We start from the raw sequence: 19,400 nt of genomic DNA on the forward strand, positions 1-19,400 counted from the left end.
TATTTAGTTCTTATATTTTCTAAAAATTCTTATAACGTATAATCATATACAAAAATGTAGAAATATATTTATATTTATATATTTAAATATACAAATATTTATATTTATTTTAGTGTGATTAATAACGTGATTATATTTTAATGTGATTAATAACGTGATTATATTTTAAACAATGATGTGGTTTTAATACAGTATTTTAAATTTAAAAAATTTTAATTTACAAATTTATTTTACATATAAAAAAATTGTAATTATTCTTATAATAATTAACGTTGACTTGTATCGCGCGGCCTATACACTATTCCTCTGCTTTTCATTTCTCTAATGACACCAGCTGGTAACCGTCCTGATACTGATATAGCATAAACACCCTTACAGAAACGATCTGAAACAAACAGAATCTCTAATAACATTGGCCATAATTGCAATAATTAAACAGGAAATTGTAATTCCTAAAAAGAGATCGCACATTATTCTATTTAAATACACTTTAAAAAAGTTATATATACAGATATGTTCCTTGATAAATATCAACATTTTTAAGTAAGAATAATATATGTGCATATATATATATATATATAAATGTATTATACGTAAATGTATTATACGTTTAAAATTGAAAAATTTCAGAAATAAATATATTTATTATAATATCTAAAAATATATATATTATATATATATAATCTGTAAACATGTTACAAATGAGATTTGTGTACATATATGTCGATGATTCTTTATATTGCTTATAACTTTAAAATAAATCTTTTGAAAAGATACTTCAAATATAAAATAAGAAATGATACAATTATAATTAATATGATAAATATAGAAAATGTTAGTTAAACGTTCTTAAATAGTATCATCATATTTTCAAATTACTCACTTATTCTTTGCCATTTGCACACCCAACTATCTTCTGGACTCATTGCAGCAATCATTCTAGAGAAAATAAGCATAGAGTATATAAATTGTGATGAGATTCTGTCTTTGACAATAGAATTATTTATTAAACTGTAACATTAATTTGTACATTATAATATAATAATAATATATTAGTTTCTTGATATATATATATATATATATATATATATATATATATATATTGTTTTTTTTTGATAATTTTTCCATATTCTTTACAAATATAGGAAATTTATGCTGATATTAAATGCTTACGGAAATATACTATTGTATATATTAAAAAAGTTATTCTTAAAAGTTATTCGTAATTGTATATGTGTTATCGCATTACCCATCAAAGTTGGAACTCGTACAATCAAAAACATTATCCTTATTATTCTTCATGCGCAGAAATTCATCGCAATTGTCACATCCATCAAACTCAAATTGTTCGAAAGTCTGCAAGGCCAAATTACAAATGCAATTATTTCAAAAATATAAATAAACTTTGTGTACACATAAAGAATTAATTATTGAATGAAACTTAGAATTTTTAAGGAAAGACATACCTTAACCAAGGAGCATACCAAACATGCTCTTAATCCACGCAAATCTTTCGGCACAGTCTCCATGGACACTTATTTTTTATAACAAATAACAAATAATTTTATTATTTTGACTATAAACTTGAAGGTTAGAATTATAGGTCTTTCCCGTATTGATGCGGTAATGTGACAGGAAATGACGTATAGCCAATCGTCTCCCGTTACGTTTTATCATTTCCGGAAAAACATGAAGCTGATTGGCCATCGTGAAGAATTCCTTTTCCTTTGACGCGTTCCGTTTGACACTACAAAATAATTTCGAAGCATTCGATTGACCAATCAAAGTTGTTGCTCTCAGAGATGCTTTTTCTCGCGCATGCGCATTGAATGTGGCTTCATCAGTCAAACGGAATATATCGATACACTGCAAGTATCGGAAAATTATTTGTATTATTATTTATTTATTTATACATAATATATTGCCAATGTTAGAACGTAGTGTTTTTACATATATAAAAATAAATAAGGTATGATTGTGTATTTTTATTTTCTAAATTTCTGCATTTTATTTTCTGAATTTTTGCGTCATAAATATACATTAATATATTAAGAACATATAAATTAGAAGTAAATATTACAAAATAATAAGGCAATTATTTATAAATTTATAACAATGTTACAATATTAGTTTTATTGTTAAAGAAATTCATCACAGAGAGTTTTGTTATATCCGTTAAATTCAAACTTTTCAGAGATCTGTGCAAAGTGAGCATGATTATTTTGAACCATTTCTAATATATTTATATAACCTTGTTAGAGAGTTTTAATTATTGTCGTATGCGGCAAAATGAAAGGAATATTTATTTTATATCCTATCTATTTACACACTTTGCTTTTTTTAGGATAACTGCTGTAATGAATCCTTTAAGATGAGTGCAGGTGCGAAAAATAAGTAAGTAATATTCCAGATATAATTATATATTTAAGGCAATTACATACGAAACAAGCAGACGATTTCTATCAATCATGTTATCATCGTTTCCACAAAAAACACACGTTTATAACGCAGATAATTTATATATTAATCTATACTCATACAGCATAGAACATTGCAGCAATATTGCAATATTGCTGCAATGTTCTGTGCTGTATGGGTAATATACTGATAAGAGAAGTATTATTAAATATTAATTAAATTTATTACTATTGCTTACATTTTTTGTTTGCTGGAAAAATGCTAAAAATAATTACTATAATTTTAAGAGTTGTACTCTACATAAAATAATAAGCAAGAATCGATATGATTAATCACATTATTGAGGCAATATTATTTTACTTTAATTAATGAATAATTTTCTTAATATTCTCGTTTAAAAAAATATATCAATATATCATAAAGGATAAAAAATAACAAGAAGAGATCCTTCTCATATCACATATTTATTTAAGAAATCTCTTTGGTACTCTGTCAAGATATTTTTATTAGTTTTTAATAATATCGACGCTAACGTCACTTGGCAGCGATTGACAGTGTTTCGCTTACACATAAATATCAGCGTGTATTTTCGCGGAAATCATTAGCTGCTGCATAGCTAACATTGGTAAAAAGTTGTTACGCGTTAGTAAGGCTGTGCCAAGAAAATATGCGAAAATATGAAAATATAAGACGCGTACAACTGCATAGCTACTCGAGCAGTCGCGAAATTGATTCATCATTATTATATTATTATTATTGGAAGACATTGTCTTTGAATCTGAAATTCTACGCTTTCTACCTTAGATTTGACTTGCACATGATCGCGCAAGAACATCAATTTTATCGTATAAAAGAAAGATAATTTTCTTTTCAAACCACATGTGCGCGAATTAAATGGATAATATTATTCTATAAAAATAGCGGTCACATGTTCTATCTTGGTATTAAATGGAATTGTGCTGCGTTGCTGTTGCTGCGTTTTTAATGTTAATCCTCATCTTTAAAGCGACGATAGATGGACTGAACGTATGTGAAGACGCACTTCCAATCCGGTCGTTGCATCATCACCATATCTTCGACGTCAAGTAATGGCGCGATTCCAGCAATTTCGCTGCGGAAAAGAAAGACAAAGGTTTTTGTCAAATAATAAAAAACATTGCTTAATTAATAATCAATCAAATTCTCGAGAGAAAAACGGTGGCGTCGAAAATCGAAGAAAAATTTGGAGTCATTTCTTACTCGGCCTTTGTGAAAGCAAGTTCAAAGTTTTTCCTGCGATTCTCCGGACGCAGAGAATTGTAATCGAAAGCATCCGGTTTAAAGTGATGAATTAACGCGCAGAATGCTAAACCGTTATTCCAGCTTGTCGAAAAGTTATCGAGTTGCACATTCTGAAACAGAGAAAAGAAATTGGATAAATATATATAATTCAGTAATACATTAATTTCGGTACATTAATTTCTCTTAATACATAGGATGTTATAGAAAATATCTGTATGTCGAGTCAATAAATATCTTACTTAAAATAAAGCATCAGATGTGTATATTCACCTCGTATTCTTTGGTTTTCGATCGACACCACGCCAACAATCGCTCTTTAATTTGCGCAGCATTGTCTCGTACAGTTGGTTCGGTAAATTTGAATCGAAATTCCGTCGCCGGTGATTTTATAGGACTAAATGAAAGAACGATAAGATGAGAAAAATATAAATTAAGAAAAATATAAATAAAATTAGAAAATTAGTCGTTTTTTCCAAATTGCTTCACCAACATTCGTTTTCTTACATATGATAACATCTGTCATATTGAATCATTCGCGTAATTATTATTATTAATTATTATTATATATTATTATATATTATTTATACTATTTATTCTTACCTTGGTGATAAAGAGGCGCTATTTTGTCTATCGAGCTGACGAAACTTGGCGAACGGCGACAGTGGCTTTTTCGGGACTGAAAAATGAATGAACACATTGTAAAGTTACATCGAGGAGCTTTGAGAGCGTACGATATGTTAGATTTGTATCATACGAGATGCATACTAAAATTTGATCGAGATGTTAATCTCTATATCTTTCTATTTTAATTTGTCTATAATTGAATTCTGATACACTTCAAAGGCACAAGTGTAAATTATTAAAAAAAACTGGATCTAGCAAAATCTTTTATTTCTCACTCTCGTAGCATGCCTGCAACGCGCGCGCGACATGCGTTAGTTGTCTTGCAAACAAATTAAATAATAGTTTAGTAAAAAAAAACAGGTTTGATAATCGTAAAGAATGTATACATGTGTATGTTTACATGTATAAATATCAATTTTCCAAGTATTTCTTAGTAACTTTGACCGATAACAAGAAAGTGACCCAAATCCATGGAAAAGAAAATTATTTTTTTTGAGCATCAGATTAAAAAAATAAGTAAGAAAATCGATCATCGATATCGGTTGTTCACTATGCACGAGTAGGTAGGTACTCATGCGCGTATACACACGCACACACAACGCACTTGTACCCACGGGGTGTGATGGCAAGTAGATTTACTAGTAAAATTTTGCGTTTATAGGAATTTGAGTTTTGCTATTTTTTGTAATTCTGTTTTGAGAATTTTTTGATATGTTTATTGGTAAATATGTTTGGTAATTTAATTTTGTAAAGTGATAGTTATTCAAAATCATATCATTATTCATTGTAAAATAAAGATAGTTAAATATAAAGATTCTTACTTTCTAATTGATTTTCAAGTTTCAATTATATGTTTCGTTTAAATTATCAGAATAGCAGCTCTTCAAAATATCAAAGTTAAATAAATTTACCCCTCTTTGTGTGCGTAGAAATCGGTGATTTTGTTTACACGAATATATATAGTAAGATTGCCTCTAAGTCAATATCAAGAGTCTTCTGTAAAAAACCTCCATTCAAGGACTTCATTTAAATGTAATATATTATTATAACGAAATATATACACGGTTGTAATATTGTTCAATATTAAATTATATAATTTAAGATAATATATTCATTATCTTAAACTGTATTATTTGCTAAAGAGAGTATCTCACAAAAATTTTAAATTATACTATTAGAACTCATAATGTGTGTTGTACGTGTGAAGATAAATATGTTTCCAATGTAACATCGCGTGTCGTAAAGTACATTGTGTGCAGGTAGTGAAGAATCGGTATATCCGGCTTTCACCTTCGAGTATCGAGGAACATTTCCATGAGATTCAGCGTTAATTGGATCCACCACAGCCATCGCTATGCTTCGCTATGTACGAACTCTCAGCACGTACACTACGATAATATATCACTCTTGCACACACTCTATACACAGCAGTGCAAACTGTACGCTACTGCGTAATAAAGGATCAACAAAAATAAGGGCTGTGACTCACTGCTTTATTCGGGGATTGGCATGGATCCTGTAGCGACTCTCAAAGTCCGTCCGCGGGACATGCGCGTCGCGAGTTTTTGAGTTTAAAAAAAAAAATATTTAAAAAATGAGGCACACGTGTCGGCGACGTCACGCGCGTCATTATTAATTATATGTAGATTTTATGTGCCTCCCGTAAATGTATAATGCGCATCAAGCGGGATAACGGTAGAATCGATGCGTTGCGATGCTCTCTCTTTATCTCTCTCTTTATTTTTCGCTAGTTGAAAGAAGATTGTACAACAGCTTCGTACTTGACGCGCTGATCTTTTCATACGTGTCAGACGATCTGGTCGAGAAAAACGAAGGAGATGACGGGATATCGGCGTATGATGATGGTCGTTGCATCGATCTGCACTACCGTCTCTCGTAATGGACGAAGACCATGTTTTTATGAGCATCGATTCCGCACGAAATATGCTTCTTCTTCGTGGATAACTTGCTACGTAGCTTTGCATCACGAAACACATTTCTATTCTTCGAAAAAGGCGGCTTCTAATCTGTGTTAGATCCTTCCATCATCTCGTGATATTGTAAGATCGTTCGAAGAGAGAGCTTCGGTTTCAAATGTCAGATGTAGAGTGATTTCCGCGAAAATAGAGAATTATGTACAGCCAATTAGACCGTAGATCTCGGTCTCATTAAGCTCATATAGTCGCGCATTAACATAACTGTGCTCCTTCAGCTTCTTTTTCTTTTTCTCCAATCATCTTCTTTTTCTACAATTAACTATCGAAAACGATTTAATTATGAATTCTAATCAAACATGTGGCATTTTACATAAAATGCATTCAGATGATACTGAATTTATTTTTAGAAATAAATACTTTACTCTCATTAAATAATTTGATCGAAGAAAACTCACGAAAGGAAACAGAAATCTCTAGTTAAATCATCATTAATTTTAAATCTCTTAACATTTATGAAAACAGACTTCGCTTTCAGAAGAAAACGAGCAATGAATGACAATATAAATTTCTAATATAAACAGTTGAATAGAATTAACTGACAAGCGACAATACGTCGTCTAAAATTACAGTAATCAATTCGATAAAATCACAGTGTTTAGCGATCCACGTCGTTGTATAATGAGCGAGATTAACGGCGATCGTACGTAGTATCATCTATGTCCAGCGCAGTCAAATTTGCACCTTTTTAAAGTCCCGGACGGACGTCACTTTCGTCGCAATCAGTCTCTCACGAAACGCGAAAGGTTTACGACACGGACGAAAAAAGATGACCGATCAGAAGCGATGATCGTCGTTTTTGGTAGCCTCCTCGAAGATGTCATCGAACACCTTGTCCACTTCGGCGCTGTTGAGATTCATCATGGGAATCTGTGGCGCCGGAATCAGCAGGCGCAGACTCCCCTCGGATATTCCTGGCATGGTGCGACTCCTGGACAGAGCGATCGGACCCTTCGCCGTCGACATGTCGCGCGAAGAGAACCGTCTATTCTTCGAGTCTCTCATCTCCGCGGCGCTGTCGTTCGTAGACGGATTGTCGAAGTACCTGCGAATCTTGTCCTCCATTCTCTTCACGTTGATCGAGGACGAGGACGCCTCGTACTGCTTCTTCATCTTGAAGGACGACGGCGACTTTGGTTTCGTCGGCGGTTTCGGGAGGTAAGACGCGCCTCGATTAAGAGATTGCGGTGAATTGTCGATTTGCGACGGACGCAATGAGGTATGATGGCCTTTGGAAAGTGCCAGCTGATGCCACGATTCGGACTTGGACAGGACGATGGATCTAGACGGTTTATTGGCGCAGGACACCAAGTACTCGTCACTCGGGTCCATCACGCCGTTCGAAATCGGTGAGCGTTCCTTTCGCTCTATCTCCGGTTTCGATAGCTCATATTGTCCTCTGAGAGCGGTGACTCGATTCGTCGCTCCGAGCGCCGAGGACGACGGCACCACCGGCAATAAACCACCGGTGACAACCGGTGGATATTTCTTCGGTGGTTCCGACCTCTTCTGTAGTTCCGGTTTTTTCGGTAATTCCGGCTTCTTCGGCGATTCCAATCTTTTCGGCGGTTCCAATCGTTTCGGTGGCTCCAATCGTTTCGGTGGTTCCAATCTTTTCGGCGATTCCATTCTTCTCGGCAGGTCCAATCTTCTCGGCTGTTCCAATCTTTTCGGCACTTCGGGCGGAAGACATTTCGGAGGTTGATTAAAACTGTTCAGAAGCGGATTAAAGTCGTCGGGTTGATTGAAGTTTCCGGGCTGATTAGCGATGGATGCGTGATAATCGTTTAACGTCACGCGCTCGTTTTGTAGTCGACGGACCAGGCTTTGTTGCAGCATGTTATGTCGGCGTATCTCATCCTCGGTCGTGACGCTCTCGTTGCTGGTCGGATGCGACCAGAGTTGCAAGGGCGACGTGCCAAGTTCCGGTTCGGATATCCGCTCTGGAGTATCCGTGGATGCGACGGTCGCGATCGCGCAGGTATATCGCGTGACAACGCCAGTGTCTACGCTGATGTCCTGATTTTGGATATTCTGTTCCTCCGGCAAAACGCTGCCATTATACGAAGAATCTTCCTCGAGGATTCCGCACGTCACGTTTGATTGATTCTGATTCTCTTGGAACGGATCCTGAGATTTAAGATAATTCGGAGAATAATTCTGATGTATCTGCGATCGATTATCGATCTCTGGTTTAGGCGAGAAATAATCTTCCTGCTGTGGATTCGCGCGACAGATTCGCTCGCGTTGTTCTGGCGATTGATAGCCAAGAGAAATCTCCGGAAGGGGAAGGTTCTCCATCGAGTTTGGCTCACGAATGGCGTCTTCCTCAAGATTGCACGCGTTCTCGTTTGTAAACGGCACAGTTTCATCTCTCGGAGCGTCGTCGGTTGTTACGATATGATAATTTCGATTGTGGTCCAGGACAAAATGCTTCGGATCCTCAGCGGGACAATAATTTGAATCCAATGTCGCGTCATCGTGTCGAGGCGTTGTCCACTGTTCCTTGGATTCCACTTCCGGCTCGTTGTAAGTCTGGACGGACACGTTGTTGTACGTGGACGGTGGACCCATTGAGATTCTAGGGATCATCCGAAACACGTGCGCCTCTTCTGGATGACGATCGTGAACGCCTGTTTGGATAGCTACAGACGAACTACCCCTTAGCGTTGTATCAACCGGCGCATTTCCAGCAAATGCACTTCCGGACGAGTCTTTATTGCTCATCGCGATTGGTTCGAAAGTATCCTTCTCGCTACAGTGGTCGAACTTGTTTCGATCTGTTTGTTCCTCGATGCGAGGCTCGTTCGGACGATACTGCGAATCTCCCTCAGGAAACACCCTAAAGGAAAGTTTGCCGTTCACTGTACCTTTCTCCTTCGACGGTGCGACATGTTCATTACGCTTGTAAAGGGGTTCTTCATTGTTCATTGATTTCTTAGATTCCGGATTTCCGATGTTCTTACCGACGAATGGCGCAAACTGCTTGCAGAATAGTCGATAATCGATCCGTCCATTCTCGGTAACCATGTTGTTTGACTTGTTCTCGATGTGCCTGTCCTGCTCGAGCCATGGTGGTCGCGGGAAGGAAGGTTTCTGAGAGTCTTCATTCGAGTTGAACCTCGCTGGATGCTGCGACTGACGAACGTCATTGTTCCGATCGAACATAATCCTGGCTTTTTCGCGTAAGGTATTCCCAGGTGGCGCATTATTCCTCTGATAGTGATAGCTGGGCGGAGACTTTGGCCTCTGCGTCTTCTCGATTTTCCGAAATAGCGACGAGGGCGCGTGTTTGAAGCCCGCGTCCAGCTTCGACGCGTTTGCAAACGGGAAACCGTTGCTCGCTTTGTCGCTGATCGGTGCCTTCTTGCTCGTCGTTTGGGAAGGAATCGGGAAGCGTTTCGCGAGTTGCGGTTTAGGGGACAGTTTATTTTCCGCCTCGTTTATGGCAGACGGTTTATCGAAAGCAGTCTTGATGTTCGAGAACCGGCTGTTCCAGTTCTCGTTCGTCAACGACGCCATATCTGTCGCTTTGGTGTACCCGAAGGACTTGAGGAAGCCGGGCGCAGCGTTGTACGTCTGCGGCTCGTTGTTCCGGTTGATCAGCGCGAGGAACTTTTTATCGTTCTCCGTTTTGGGGTGGAACGACGGCACGGCAAGATTGGGCGCGTTCGCGGTGATCTTGTCGCCTACGTTGATGGGACGTCGTAAGAAAACGCAGCCGGGCTTGTCGAGGTTCTCAGTCTGCAGCTTCAGATAGCTTGGTATGTCGACGGTGTTGGCGCGCTTGATTTTCGATTTCTTCGTCGTAAATTTGTTATTATTATTGCACTTACTCGCGCTGATCAATTCCGCGCGTTGCCGAAGTGCCGCCGCGAGTTTCGTTACTCGACTCTGCTCTTCGTTCGCCTTCCTGATTGCAGTTTCCTCGTCGTCACTGTCTTTTTCTTGATAACTATCTACGCTGCCCCGACGTTGGGGCTGATGCCTATCACCATTCACGGTGTCCGGTCGATCCGCGTAAGCGATCTGCGACGGAATTAACGAGCGATAGGCACTGGTATCTTCGCGAGAATCCTTGTTCTTATCACGCAACGACTGACGCTGATTGATCACGTCCTTCGTGTACTTGTCGTGGATCTCTTCCACATGTCTATCGTTACTCGTCGCGTTACGCGACGCGGGCAGCAACGGTTCCCATCGTCGAGCCGATACCTGGTCGTTCAGCCTCACCAGGTCGGCGCTGCTCTCTTCCAGCTGCTTCCTTGCGTGTGCGATTTCTTCGGCGGAGACGCCGATGGTGTGCCTGACAGGACGTCTTTTTCGTCCGGGCGACGCGATGATGAAGTCACCCTGCGTCCCTATTGTCCTGCCGTTCTCACCGCTATCCGTTTCTTCTTTTTCCTCCGGCACCTGCAATCGCGACAGCAGACTGGAGACCAGTCTCAGGAGATGAAGTTTGCTCGTAGGATCTGACACTCCGCCGTGCTTGGCGAGCGTCGCAACGTCCGTGCGTTCTAGAGTCTCGCGCAAACGCGAGAGCGCGGTCTGAATGTCCGACAACAGCAGATCCTCCAGGAACTTGAGCTCGTCCTTCTTCGGCTCGGGATCGTCCTCCTGGCCGTCGAGCAACGCCTGTTCCAAGGAACGGCGCGCGCGAACGCGATCGGGACCGCTGCCCTCGGATTCGGCGAGTTCGCCACTGCCTCGTCGGCAACCCGTCACCAGGGATAGCTCGATCGCCTCGCGTAGACGTTCTACCAGTACCGGCAATGAATTCCACTCACCGACTGCTACGCCGGGACCGCCGACGCGACGATACTGCTGTCCGCTGCTACCGTCGGCGATGGTCGCCGATGGTATCCCAACCCTCGTCTCGTCCGGTCCCGTCTGTCCCGTGATCACCCCCGGACTTGGCACGCCGTCGTCCGACGACGCGCTTCTCGTGACGGCCGCCAGTTCTGAAGAAGAGCAAACCGAACGATGGTTCAGAATTATATCAAAATCTTATATAATTTTATCTTATATATGTATAAATTAAAATATATCTAATCTTTAAACATTGTTTATCGAGGACTACTTGATTTGATAGAATTTTCACTCTAAATTATTATAATCTTCTATTGCACGTTTTGTCTTTTAAATTGATGAGATCTTCGCTCATTAGAAGTAATTATAAATTTATTAATGAAATAATTATAAATTTATAAATTTATTAAATTTCAGAAATTCAATAAGTTTCTTTATAACTTCTTAATAACTTTTAAGTTATATATAAAGTTTATATATTATCAAATTATTATAATGTGTATTAAACTAATGAAAAGATGAAGAGATTATTGATTTCAAATAAGATAAAGTGAAATAACAATATTATAATATAAATGTTTAATAAATTAGTTTAATTTTGTTTAATTAATTATTTTTTGTATAGATATAAAATTGCATGTAAAGTTAAAAAATATTTGCAGCTAATAAATAAGTAACATTTTACAGCATTGAAATAAATTATATTTCTATATGATTGAGTAAGCATACCTACTATTATGTTTTCTGACTAAATGGAGAAAATATATCAACGGCAAAATATTACTTTGATATCAGAAGAAAACTCACTGCTTCTCTGCCAAAACGATCGCTATTTTTAATTCACGATTGAAAAGTCCGAGTATAAATTTTGACAAGTGGTGCTTCTTTCTCTCGCAAAGAAACTGAAATATACATTCAATTACTCGTGTCTATTGTTTGCTCACATTCGACGAAAGACATTTGTCTCTTTTAAAAATTTTCCAAACATTTAATATTTATTTAAAAGCACCTTTTTCCCTTTACTTGTCACTTGCTTTACACTCGGATTATTGCATCGCACTGAGAAAAATATCGCGTGATTGAAAAAAATGTGTGGAAATAGCGCTTACTTTACGAGATAAATAATATCAAAATAGCAAAATTTTGCGATATCCGGATAATTAAAAGTAGCACTACTTCCCTATCAAAACTTTAAGCTTTAATTCAAGATAGAGGCGCTCTATAAATCTCGCCGATAAAAGCGACTACAAATCTCTTTGACAAGTGGTATTTTTTCCAAAACGATCGGAATAAAAAAAAATCAAATCACGACGCATAATTTTCGCACATTAGCACCGTGCCTTTCGGCTCGTTTCGCACTCGCTTATCGTCGCCCGGGGAGAAACGCGCGTTCTCCAAACGTGCGCTTCGCACGTTCGACCAACTCGGACTATCTCTCTCCCGCACGTCAACGTGTCGCGCGTTTTAAGACACGCGCGAAGAGATGCGCGGGACGCGGAAAGAGCGGTTTGTTAGAAGCATTGTAAAACAACCGGTTTCCGCTCGTCGCGAATCCGCGACGCTTCGCGCGCGCGAGCTTCGACGCAACTCTTGTCGCGGCCGTCTTGATCCTCCTCCTTCTCGGGGGATGCGCGAAGAGACTCTCGAGGCGCTCGAGGGAGAGAGCGGTGAGCTCGATGAGCGGATCGCTATTCGGCGCAGACACAGTGGAACACACGGTATTTTTACCGCCGTTTTCGTGCCGCTGCGCGACTTTTTCGCAGCTCGCCGAGCGGAAGAGAAAGAGGAAGAGAAAGAGGTAGAGCGCGGCCGCGCGAGGAGACGAGGGGCGCGAGAGCTGACCGGCTTCGGAGGCTTCACGCACGCTCGCTTTATTTAAAACAACGCACGGGGATCCTCTCCGCGGGGATTTATTTTCGGTCGCTCGTTCGACGCCTGCCGCAGCTGCTCGCGAAGCGAAGCGAGGCGAGGCGAGGCGAGGAGCGGCCGCGAAACTACCCGCGTGCACAAAGCGAGTCTGCCGAAAATTGCACGCGCGTTTCTTTATCTCAGCGCGCGGTTTACGCGAGCGCGAACCGTTTCTTACAATAGCTTTATTATGTATAAGCGAGCACCGCCAGCTGTCATTAATTATATCGAGATGCAACTTCATATTTTCATTTCCTCCTCACTTTTATTTTTGGAAATGAAAGCGTACTATGATAATAATAAGAATAACGGTAATAAAGCGAGGTAGCAAAGTTAGGAGGAAAAATCCAAGAGTAATGATGACTGATTTTTCCTTTGCTCATATTAATAGTTGAAAGCGAAATCATACATTTGTATGAATGCTGATTAAAAATAGAGCGTATAAAACAAATAGAATCACAAGATGCGCTATGCTATATAACGATAGATGAACGCGCACAGATACATAACATTGGTCGCACCCCAATTGCCGTGTCCTACATAGCTATCGCTCCCATTCCTCTTTCCGGATGAAAAAATTTACACAGCATACCTTTCTCTTTGTAGATTATATGTAATTAATGATAATTAAAAATAACATTTTCTTTTACTTTTATAAGAGAATCAATAACGTGCTTATGCATATTTCGCGAATAATATGCGTTTTGCGCTTATCTAAAGGAATTTGCATTGATTCATTCAAGTGTAAAGATGATATTAAATGTTCCATTTTATATATTCTAAACTTATATTTCAATCTACAATGCTTTTATTTTTATTGTCTCTGTTTTAATTTTACTGCTTTCTCTTTCTCTATTTTGCTCTGCTAGTTTTTTTCATCTCGTTCATTGTCTCAGTCTATGATTATTATCTATTTCTTTGTTTCTGTAATATTCTAATTTTAATTGTTTTTGTGACATGTCTTGATTTCATATTACATGAATTTATATCAAACATTTTGATTGTATAATATCAGATAATCGTGTAATTATACTTCATCTGTTAATGACAGATTCTTGAGATCATTTAGAGATGATTTTTCCTCCGAAAATATCAAGACATCAATAATTATAAGCGATTTAAAAAAGAATTTTTTGTAAACCAAACTTTATGAAGAGTTCAAAGATTTCCAAAACTACAAGATTATTAAAACTTGTCTTCAATTAATTTTAGATAAAGTTTACTTTAATAAAATTTTAATTCGTAAGAAGTAATTAAACAAAGATATATAACGCGTATGCAAAAATTGAAAAGAATGAAAAAAATTGATGACCTTCCTCGACCTTTATCGTTGGAGGAAAATCGTTGGAGGAAAATCTCTAAATGATTTCAAGAATCTGTCAGTAGCAGGTGGTGCGGCGACCCTGGGACATCCTGTATATCGCTATGAGAGCGTGAGATTTGTAAATAACGCGGGAACTTCTGTGTGTATCGCGACCGAAATAGTTCGCGTAAGAAGGTTTAGATTTCCTTGAAACATGCCGCGCAGATCGTTGTATATTCGCACCAAACTATCCCGCTGACGTCGCTATTCAAATAAACGCCGCGAACGTCTATGCGAATAATGGCAGCGCTAACGCAAACACGTCGACGACTTGGTGAGCAACGACGATTGGTTCCGACAAGCGGGAGAGTAAACGCTGTAAATTTGCGCGCAACTTATTTAAGAGAATTTCTATTCCGGAACCGCGAGATGTTCTAGAAACGCCAATCTTAGATCATCGGCAGATCTTCTAACTTTGGATTCGATAAATGCGAAATTAATTTTACCTCGATTGTGTATTTTGTCGAATTGGAACTAAAGAGCTTTAGACCGTTAGAATTAGATTTTCTCGAAGCGCAATTAAATGGCGAAATTTTATTATTTATTTAATATCAAACAGGCACGTGCTTTATCTACTCTTTGCTTTTTAACTCCAAATTTTATTTTTGCCGAATTTAATTCTTCCAGCATAATATTTCTAGACAGGAGATATTAAAACGTGATGGCATCAGACCAAGTTTTTAAATTTTTAGAAATTAGAGTTTTTTGTCTGCTATTTTAGTAACGTAATTTTGCTATGCTATCGTTTCTTCAAATATTACAAATATAAGCATCGTACTAACCTGAGTCTGACGTTTCTTCTTTTTGCAACTCTTCGCTACTCGATGCCTCTGTTTCTACTTCCTCCTTAATTTCTTCTTGTGCTTGTTCTTCCTCTTTAATTTCCTCCTTGACTTCCTCTTGTTTTGTTTCCGTAATTTCCTCTTGTTCTATTTCTGTAATTTCCTCTCGCTGTTCTTTTTCGGATTCTTTAGTAGACGATCTTTCCAATAATTCTGGACTATCAGATTCTTCTGTTAAACTTGTTATCTCGTTGCTGACTTCCTCTGTTTTCGCTGTCTCTTCCTGAGTATCATCCTGAGTATCATCTTGTTCCGACGCGTTCTGCATATCTGCAAAAGCAAAATGATTAAAAATGACAATCCTCTAACGCAAGTACTTCGAACTGAACATACGTTAATGGAAAAGAGATGAGAAGCAATCATTTTCGTAGTAAAAATGGACATTTTTTTTTTGTTTCGATGAGTGAATGCGACGATGCTTGAAAGATTATACAGCCTTTGATATGTTAGTTGTCAAACTTTATGAATCAGAATAGAATGCTTAATGTTGCCTGTCTGAGACAGCAGGTTAATGTTTTCGTGTCACTATGATTTTTGTGTAAATATACCGTGAAAAACCAAAAACTTTCACAAAATAGCTAAAGATGTGGCGATCTGTTATTACGTTTTATGAGCATTTTAATTTGGCTTCTAACACCTCGTATTCTGTGAATCGAAGAAAAAGACTTGAAAAAGCGATGAGATAAGAATGTGCTTTGAATTGGCGTTTTTAAAATTTCAATTCCTGTCGAGAAGAAAAGAACACAAGTGATGCTTATTATTTCTGGCCGTGTTGCAGAGCTGCATAAAGATCGATGACGTAGCGGCGAACGCTTCTTGTTATTAAACAGTGCAGCGACGAATACAAACGGCGTTACATCGCGGAAATGCGATGAGATGTAAACTGTTTGCACCCCAGCGGAGGCAGTAGACAGAAGTACGTTTTGAGAGTGCTGTCGTCCAGAATCTTTGGTTAATAACGCTCTACATTCCGTTACACATCATACGATTCATCATACTAAACATTACATTTTTGCGCGCATACGCTGAATTACACTCGTTCCCTTGATTTCTTCTGATACTCGTTTATCTATCTACGATGATACTCAAGTAATACGGTCGTGATGAAGCTCGTAAAGGGGTCCTCACCTTCTATTCCCGACATTTTGGCCGCTTGACTGGACGCCTGCAAAAATAAATATTATATTTGTAATTTTCTCTTGTAAAAATAATTTTTATTGAATTTTTTTAGAACATACAAAAGAAGACATAAAAGATTGTTTGTTTTTCCAAGTTTTTAAATTTAAATGAGCTTGAGGAAATGATCTACTAAATCATTTTAACTTGGCATTTTGATATTGCAAAGATCATTTGTAATTTTCTCTTGTGAAGATAATTTTTATCGAATTTTTTTTAAAACATGCAAAAGAAGACATAAAAGATTATTTGTTTTTTCAATTTTTTAAATTTAAATGAGCTTAAGAAAATGATCTATTAAATCATTTTAACTTGGCACTTTGATATTGCAAAGATCATGTGTAATTTTCTTTTGTGAAGATAATTTTTATCGAATTTTTTTTAAAACGTACAAAAGAAGACATAAAAGATTGTTTGTTTTTCCAAGTTTTTAAATTTAAATGAACTTGAGGAAATGATCTATTAAATCATTTTAACTTGGCACTTTGATAAAGATCATTGTTTCACCAAATCACACACTATTTGTAGATCTTAAAATATATAAAAAAAATTATTAATGAGACTGCAGTATATTTCGAAGAGTATATATTTATGAAGGTGAAGAACTTTGTTCGATTCAGTTTACAGACTACGATCACAAACAATAGAATCCAAATCAGACGCGATAAGAATACGCAGTTGAATCAAACGCCTACCTTCGCGATGTTCCTGGATTTGTCGATAGACAAATCCACTTTGTCATCGATGGTGATAGAGGCAGAAGAGGGAAGCATATGCTAAGCATACTGAGGTACGGTCTGTCTAACGAAGTATCTATCTATCGTTGTCGGCAGCCTTTCGTGGCTTTGAGGGCCGTTTCGCGCGAAAATAGCTCTGACCCGTTTTCGGATACGTTCGGAAATTAGGAAGAAGAGGGCTAGACACACGCACGTTGATTTGCACGCGAGACGACCATGATAGGTAGGCGGTAGTGGCGAACGCGATGCCACGAGGTCGCGCTTTATAAATAGGCAGAGTTGCAGCGTAGGTAGATGCCTACGAATACTCCCTCGAGAAAGTGTGTTCGCATTTTCGCTCGCGGAGATTCCCCATCAAAATTGCGACGCGCAAACTTGATGAATAGATGGAAGAATCGATCAGCTGGAAGAACAATAAATTTTGTCCGCCTACTCATTTCGATTTTCTCTTACTTCCTTTCATCATTTACTTTTCGATTTGACGAATTGTTGGAACGGTGCGATTTTTTTTGAACAACGAAAGTAATCAAGATTTAATCTTTGCAATTTTTTAAAACTAATTTATATAAAAGTGTTTGACATAAGTAAATTAAATTATTTTTATTTGATTGCTCTTAGTACTCCTGATTGGCGGACAGTTTTCTGGAAGAGATGCTTAAAAGATGCTTTCAAAAGTTTCATACACTTTTAGATGCTCCTCAAATGTTTTTCAATTTTTTTTTGTATAAAAACAAATCGAATGGTTTATTTTCTTTATCTATAGCCCATTAGCTTTCTTTGAAGTAGGCAAATAAACAACTTGCTATTTAACTTGATAGTCTAGTTTTATCTACTTGCGGTGTTACATTTTCTTCCACAGATTGCAAATGTTTAACTATATCCCCGATCCACTCTTCCATCTTATTCTATTACTATAATTCCGATCGTGACTTTTAGTAAATGATACCACGTGGCAGCATGCCAACGATCACTTCTGTTACTTGAAGCTCGCCGAGTCACGATGATGGTTTCGTCGAATTTTCGCTTCATCGATGGTCACGTATTTTCGGAACAAAGCCGGAATGCAAAGTTTCCAAAGAATGCAGATCGCGTCCTCAAAAACAAATTTAATAAAATTATAGCAAAAGATACTTTGACAAAGAAATCAGAATTCATGTATGGAAAAAACGTACTGTTTTAAAATAATACGCACCACGAAATATTCATTAATTTCTAATTATATATCTGGATTATATTTCGACATAGCAATCACAGTAAATAATAATTTTATAAAGAATTTTTAATTCAATCTTTTTGCTTCTTTTGTGCTCATTAAATATAAAGAAAAATAGTGAACATTGCCATGTATATGATATGATCTTTAATTATAAAATATATGTCTTTTTATAAAAAGATATATAAAAATAAAAATATACAAACATTTATAGACAACAAACTGTAACACAAAACTTTTGAATTATACAACTATTTCTTGTCAAATTCGGGACACAAATTCATGTTTCGAGTGTTTTACTTTTCTTACAATAACATGCATTATGGCTAACCATTTCGAGACTTTCAAAAATATATATATATATACGTATATATGTATATTTTTATTATAATAATGAAAATTAGTATAATTAAAAATAATGTGTGTCAATTATAATATTATTGCAATCTTGCTACGTAACATAAAAAAATAGATTTCGATTTTATATGCATTAAACTAATTAACTATTTTTTTTCAAGACTGGAAAATTCCTCAAGATTTAATGTATTTCGGAAAAAAACTCGAAAATAAAGTATGCCAAAAAACGAATCATCCTATGACATTTTCTACAATAATCTTCACACAATGAAGCTTTGATGTACAATCCAAATGTGCCGTCACGATGAACCGATTACTGTTTCGAAAGAGTTACGGATTCGATTGGCGGAAGATACGAAATTCGAGCGGAACTATCGACAGGGCTAGGATTTTACCTTTAAGGATCGGAGGACCAGCGTCGGCAGTAGGTAGGAGGCCCACAAGCCTTCGGGAGACTGCGTCCGTCTCGCCACCGCCAAACTCTCGCCGTTCCGATGGTTATTGCTGGCTAAGACGGTGGTGGTGGCGACGGTGCGCCGCGCTGGATGATGCTTCGCTATCAACGCCGCCGTTAAAAGCATAGCGTCACCGGGCCCAAATTAGACGGCCCGAAATAGCGGAATTATTGGCGGCGGCGTGCATAGCCGGCTTAGACACGACACACCACGGTATCCGGTC

The 19,400-nt window shown here is 37.6% G+C and overlaps 2 protein-coding genes and 1 long non-coding RNA gene across 6 annotated transcripts; all 3 read right to left on the reverse strand.

The window, feature by feature from the left end:
- Window positions 1–145: 145 nt before the first annotated feature.
- LOC105253209 (transcription elongation factor SPT4) lies at window positions 146–1,529 on the reverse strand. The gene is made up of 4 exons (XM_025408641.1): window positions 1,467–1,529; window positions 1,250–1,356; window positions 884–939; window positions 146–385 (listed from the first exon to the last, which is right to left on the reverse strand). The coding sequence occupies exons 1-4, from the start codon at window positions 1,527–1,529 to the stop codon at window positions 267–269; spliced, it is 345 nt and encodes a 114-aa protein (XP_025264426.1). The 3' UTR covers window positions 146–266.
- A 2,492-nt stretch (window positions 1,530–4,021) lies between these two features.
- On the reverse strand, window positions 4,022–5,806 carry LOC105253182. Its single transcript, XR_003122829.1, has 3 exons — window positions 5,614–5,806; window positions 4,300–4,375; window positions 4,022–4,093 (listed from the first exon to the last, which is right to left on the reverse strand). It is a non-coding gene; the product is annotated as an uncharacterized LOC105253182 (long non-coding RNA).
- A 237-nt stretch (window positions 5,807–6,043) lies between these two features.
- On the reverse strand, window positions 6,044–19,318 carry LOC105253187. 4 transcript variants are annotated; one of them, XM_011261045.3, is made up of 4 exons: window positions 19,118–19,318; window positions 16,368–16,404; window positions 15,180–15,509; window positions 6,044–11,278 (listed from the first exon to the last, which is right to left on the reverse strand). In XM_011261045.3, exons 1-4 carry the CDS (start codon window positions 19,301–19,303, stop codon window positions 7,095–7,097), a joined length of 4,737 nt encoding a protein of 1,578 aa, XP_011259347.2. In that variant the 5' UTR covers window positions 19,304–19,318; the 3' UTR covers window positions 6,044–7,094. The 4 variants fall into 4 exon arrangements, with proteins under 4 accessions (XP_011259347.2, XP_011259363.2, XP_011259354.2 ...); XM_011261061.3 differs by having other exon boundaries at window positions 16,248–16,404; window positions 19,118–19,252; XM_011261052.3 differs by lacking the exon at window positions 19,118–19,318 and adding an exon at window positions 17,111–17,386.
- Between the last annotated feature and the right edge of the window lie 82 nt (window positions 19,319–19,400).

The sequence above is a fragment of the Camponotus floridanus genome, unplaced genomic scaffold (genome assembly GCF_003227725.1).
Source record: "Camponotus floridanus strain SB8 unplaced genomic scaffold, Cflo_v7.5 scaffold22, whole genome shotgun sequence".
Classification (NCBI taxonomy): Eukaryota; Metazoa; Arthropoda; class Insecta; order Hymenoptera; family Formicidae; genus Camponotus; species Camponotus floridanus.